Here is a 5,984-nt window from a genome sequence, read left to right on the forward strand (position 1 = left end):
TGGCCTCTTCATAGTCTGCTTACCTCTTCTCCCTATTTATGCTCTCTCACCATTTACCCGCGAGCAGGAATAGCATCTGTAACATACAATTTCAGCATTTCCTTTAATCTTTTTATTCAATTCAAATTTAGTAACACATTCTGTAAGAAAAAAACCTTTATCCCATGTAATACCTTAAAAAGCCATCATGTAGTCAGTGTAGTGGAGATCATGTCATTTCCAGATTGATCGTCTCGCGTAGGGACTTTACTCCAATAACTCTTTACTTTGATTCTTATACGGCAGAATTGATTTCACTTTCCCACAGCACGTATATAAGATTTACAGATACAGCATGAGTATCATATATTCTCTCTAAGAACGTACAGCACCTCAAAAGGACGAAATTTACCGGCAGACGCCCAAACTTGACAGATTGCCCAGTACGCTCGTATCTGGTACAGCTACATTCATTAATTCTTATTGATTACACTTACAAAATGTGTGTACTGGGAGATTGTTAGCTGATAAAGAAAAGTCCCCTAGCTAATTTGATGACCAGTCTGGCAGCAGGCGAGCAAACGGATATCCTCAATGGCAGATGATGTACAACTCTCTCGATGTACCAAAGGATAACACACATTTTTGAACGAATTCCTGTAACAGAATCAATAACTTTTGTATTTTCTTTAAGAAGAGATTGGCACATCGATTGCATCATTGCTTGACAACGTGTAAGGGCAAGAAAGAACAACACCGAAAGAAAACTGGAAGCAACATAAATCAAAGCAAAAGTTCATTCTCGGGCTTTTCCGGAGAGATTTCTAGGCTTGTCGGAAAAACCCGAATATGTCCGATTGAAATAATAGCTGATATTTTCACAGAAAACTACAGTTTGCCCGATAATGCTTGGCTATCTAGAATTGACTTTCTATTTTAAGGCAACATTTTAATTTTATCTAGTAAGAGCATGAGGGGAAAAAATAAGAAAAGCATTAAATAACGAAACCTAGTAATACCAACACCAAAATTATGTCGAAGTTCATTAGGTATGTAGAACTAAACATGTTTCATACCTTATCGCAAATGTGCAGATTGTATTACCCGATTTGTGTCAAACAATGATGCATTTCCCTTCTATACGATCCAAATTACCGCAAATAACAGACAATGGAAAGGTTCTCAATAAGATTTAAGGAATCTCAACCGAATTTGAAAGCAAATCAGCCCAATCGACAAAGGCTTTCCAGGAAGGGAATATTTCTTCTGTCATAGCACATGCATAACGTAATAAAATTGCCAGTAATAAATTCACAGACCGTCGTGGGAAGGGGTTCATACTTAATGGTATGTAAATGTGTCGCAATTCCAAAGAAAACAGTACTGTAACCGCATTGATAGCTAAATGGTCCACTGTTGTAATATGACATGTCGTTCAACTGCTCAGCGTCACAGAGTCACAGTGTGATGGCATGCATTCGCAGAACTCTCTCAAAAGTACACAATCCCCTTCCTATCATATGGTAAACCATTGACTTACATTAAACGCAATGGAGGACTTTCTGCCGAGTGACTTCGAAACCCATTTCGAATGCTTGGAGTGGTTTGTAAGTACATCATTCTGGCCGTTTCATGAAATAGACGAGAGAAAATTATTCATCAACAGTGAGAGTAAAAGGGAAAAAGGTTGATGGGGAAATCCTCTTAAGTGAGAGCTAGGTCATTACTACGTGATAGCGGACATAAAGCAAAATGTATTAGCCCTCTTGGGGCAGTTGAAAAAGCAGATTGAGATATCGGAATTATTTGTGATGCCATCAGGCCATTAGATAAAAGTGTAAACCGTTGTATATATTCAACACTAATTGCTCCTATATGGATCATTGACATGTTAAACTCACTAAACAGAAGTGTAGTGGGTTTTATAAGTGCATACAATTTCTTAAAACATACAGTCAGGAGTGCAACCTAACACCTCTACAAGAGACCTTTCGCTGTACCCTTATGCAAAATACTAAATTGCTGCTTCAAGAACATTCCAGAAAACTGCAATTTTCAATCAGCTCAGTTGTTTGTTCCGTCCACAATATGGCATGTGTTTCATGCCTTCACTATCTTGGTTTCGTTCCATTACACCCTCAGCATGCTTGCCTCAAAGATCGATGAATTTTAATGTTTAGCAATACCCATCAGAAATCGAAAAGTTGCCGGTGTTCAATAACTTCACTCTTCGTGTGGAAAAATTATGTGAAGCAAGTGTGTTAGCAAGCGGGGATACTTCCTACCTAAACCGAATGGTTCACCTCAATCCTCCAAGTTATGCTTACCAACTCAGGTATTACTTTTTCCCAATATATGGCAAAATGTTATGGCTCTGCACATTTTCTAGAACATCAATAAAGCTGATGTTTTCATGAATATCATTCTTGGAACTATTTTTATACTTTTAATTGGACGCTGGATTATTTGTAGGTGGAAGACGAACACATGAACGGTTAAGAATCTACAGCTTTAGTGCTCACGTTTTTGCTTTGGGAACATTCGCGCTGTAATAAAACTGTCATCACCAAGTCCGCCATCTATAAAAGTCTTCCATAAACTTGGTGATAATGATATTCCTTTGTGAACCGTTTTGGTTTCGATATAAAAATTATATTCATACTGGGTAAATGTATAATGTTGTCACGGACAGTACATCTAGACATAATGAACTTCGTTCGTTATCGTGCCGTTATAATGTATTTCGAACCATACTTACTTTAGCTTTCTAAACATTTTCTTCTGGTTGGTAAGTATGGAATATGAAAAGATTCTTGTAACACAACCAATAAGTGTTTCTATGTGACGCTTCGATGACTAGTAATGTATGTACACTGTCTGATGAAAGTGACAGTATATACACCGCACTAGTCATCGACACGTCACATAGAAACAATTATTGATTGTGTTATAAGAATATTTTCATAATGCTTACTTTAGCGAACGCTAATTATCGAATTTTAAGAAATGAGAGCATTGATAAATTGTCACACCAACAGATGCAGTTTAAAACAATACACACGAGCTGCAATTGGCGCAGTAACAGTTTAGTGTACTATTCAAACCTGAAAAGCACTAACATAAGGCTAAGACTACATCGATATAATGCCACCGGTTGTCCAGATAAATATTGGCGTTATAAAGGCAATATATTGAGGGACATGTATAAAGCAGTTTATAAAGAAACAAGAAAAAGGGACATCGAAATAAGTGTGCGGAGAGCGAGATGGCAAATGAATCGAGTGGCATTTTATCGCGGTCTTACTTTATGTTTATTTCGCTATCAGAAACTGTTGATACATAGATATTTTCTTTTTGCAATTTGATAAAAAAAATCTCTAATACGTATTTAGATAATAGGAAAAACCTTCAGTTAACCATTGGTGATTTGGAATTTAAAGCAGTGTGTTCTTCTTAATTATGATTTTTTTAAATCGTTTATATTAAATCCTGCACTGGCCTAGATGTATCAGTGAGGGATGGGTTGGGGATACGGGCTGACTAAACTGATCCTGTAGTAGTTTAATTATGTTATATTTTTCTGGATGGCGTCATCCTGTTTACCAATATTTATTTCACTATCCATGGGTTCTCCTCGGCTGTCTTCATTACGACATGTTTACGGCCGACATCATCAATGGTGTCTTATTGTCCTATGTCAGCTTTGTCATTACCTCACAGATCGTAGTTGACCTAAATCAATCATGATAGTTGTCACAAATGTTGCAGGTTACAATTACCGTTCTTAATCACCTAGTTTCGTCGTCATTTGATTCAGGTTTCCATGTTGTTGTGCCTCCTTCGGTTTTTGCGTCTCCTAGGCTCCTGTTGTTTAATTTCCTTTGATTTAGTGTCTTCTCGGCTCCTGTTGTTGAATTTCCTTTGATTTGGTGTCTTCTCGGCTCTGTTGTTGAATTTCCTTTGATTTGGGGCCTTCTCGCCCCTGTTGTTGAGTTTCCTTTGATTTGGAGTCTTCTCGGCTCCTGTTGTTGACTTTCCTTTGATTTGGTGTCTTCTCGGCTCCTATTGTTGAATTTCCTTTGATTTGGTGTCCCGTCTCGGCTCCTGTTGTTGAATTTCCTTTGATTTGGTGTCTTCTCGGCCCTGTTGTTGAGTTTCCTTTGATTTGGTGTCTTCTCGGCTCCTGTTGTTGAATTTCCTTTGATTTGGTGTCTTCTCGGCTCCTTTTTTTGAATTTCCTTTGTTTTGGTGTGTCGTCTCGGCTCCTGTTGTTGAGTTTCCTTTGATTTAGTGTCTTCTCGGCTCCTTTTTTGAATTTTCTTTGATGTGGTGTCTTCTCGGCTCCTATTGTTGAATTTCATCGTTTTATGTCTCCTCGGCTCTTGTTGTATTTCCTCCATGTTGTTGTCTCCTCGGTCCTGTTGTATTTCTTTCGTGTTGGTGTCTTCTCGGTCCTGTTGTATTTCCTTTATGTTGGTGTCTCCTCGGTCCTGTTGTATTTCCTTCGTGATGGTGTCATCTCGGTCCTGTTGTATTTCCTTCATGTTGGTGTCTCCTCGGTCCTGTTGTATTTCTTCCATGTTGGTGTCTCCACGGTCCTGTTCTATTTCCTTCGATTTGGTGTCTCCTCGGTCCTGTTCTATTTCCTTTATGTTGGTTTCTCCTCGGTCCGGTTGTATTTCCTTTGTTTTGATGTCTCCTCGTTCCTTTTGAATTTCCTTCGTTTTGTGTCTCCCCGGCTCTTGTTGTATTTCCTCCATGTTTTCGTCTTCTCGGTCCTGTTCTATTTCCTTTGTTTTGGTGTCTCCTCGGTCCTATTGTATTTCCTTTGTTTTGTTGTCTCCTCGGTCCTATTGTATTTCCGTTGTTTTGGTGTCTTCTTGGTCGTGTTGTATTTCCTTTGTTTTGGTGTCTTCTTGGGCCTATTGTTGGATTGTCTTTTTTTTGGTGTCTCCTCAGTCCTGTTGTTGTATTTCCTTTGTTTTGGTGTCTCCTTGATCCTGTTGTATTTCCTTTGTTTTGGTGTCTCTTTGGTCCTGTTGTATTTCCTTTGTTTTGTTGTCTCCTCGGTCCTATTGTATTTCCTTTGTTTTGGTGCCTCCTCGGTCCTATTGTATTTCCTTTGTTTTGGTGTCACCTCGGTCCTATTGTATTTCCTTTGTTTTGGTGACTCCTCTGTCCGGTTGTATTTTCTTTGTTTTGGTGACTCCTCGGTCCTGTTGTATTTCCTTTGTTTTGGTGTCTCCGCGGTCCTGTTGTTGGATTGTCTTTGCTTTCGTGTCTCCTCGGTCCTGTTGTATTCCCATTTGCTTCAGTGCCTCCTCGGTCCTGTTGTTGTATTTCCTTTGTTTTGGTGTCTCCTTGGTCCTGCTGTATTCCCCTTTGTTTTGTTGTCTCCTCGGTCCTATTGTATTTCCGTTGTTTTGGTGTCTTCTTGGTCGTGTTGTATTTCCTTTGTTTTGGTGTCTTCTTGGTCCTATTGTTGGATTGTCTTTTTTTTGGTGTCTCCTCAGTCCTGTTGTTGTATTTCCTTTGTTTTGGTGTCTCCTTGATCCTGTTGTATTTCCTTTGTTTTGGTGTCTCCTTGGTCCTGCTGTATTCCCCTTTGTTTTGTTGTCTCCTCGGGCCTATTGTATTTCCTTTGTTTTGGTGTCTTCTTGGTCCTATTGTATTTCCTTTGTTTTGGTGTCTTCTTGGTCCTATTGTTGGATTGTCTTTTTTTTGGTGTCTCCTCGGTCCTGTTGTTGTATTTCCTTTGTTTTGGTGTCTCCTTGGTCCTGTTGTATTCCCCTTTGTTTTGTTGTCTCCTCGGTCCTATTGTATTTCCTTTGTTTTGGTGTCTTCTCGGTCCTGTTGTATTTCCTTTGTTTTGGTGTCTCCTCGCTCCTATTGTATTTCCTTTGTTTTGGTGTTTCCTCGGTCCTGTTGTATTTCCTTTTGTTTTGGTGTCTCCTCGCTCCTGTTGTATTTCCTTTGTTTTGGTGTCTCCTCAGTCCTGTTGTTGT

At 39.2% G+C, this 5,984-nt stretch overlaps 1 protein-coding gene across 1 annotated transcript; it reads right to left on the minus strand.

Moving 5' to 3' along the window:
- Positions 1-3,767: 3,767 nt before the first annotated feature.
- Positions 3,768-4,739, minus strand: LOC110461794 (type I inositol polyphosphate 5-phosphatase 12-like). The gene has a single exon (XM_021515461.1). The coding sequence runs from the start codon at positions 4,737-4,739 to the stop codon at positions 3,768-3,770; it is 972 nt and encodes a 323-aa protein (XP_021371136.1).
- Between the last annotated feature and the right edge of the window lie 1,245 nt (positions 4,740-5,984).

The sequence above is a fragment of the Mizuhopecten yessoensis genome, unplaced genomic scaffold (genome assembly GCF_002113885.1).
Source record: "Mizuhopecten yessoensis strain PY_sf001 unplaced genomic scaffold, ASM211388v2 scaffold10667, whole genome shotgun sequence".
NCBI classification, from domain to species: Eukaryota; Metazoa; Mollusca; class Bivalvia; order Pectinida; family Pectinidae; genus Mizuhopecten; species Mizuhopecten yessoensis.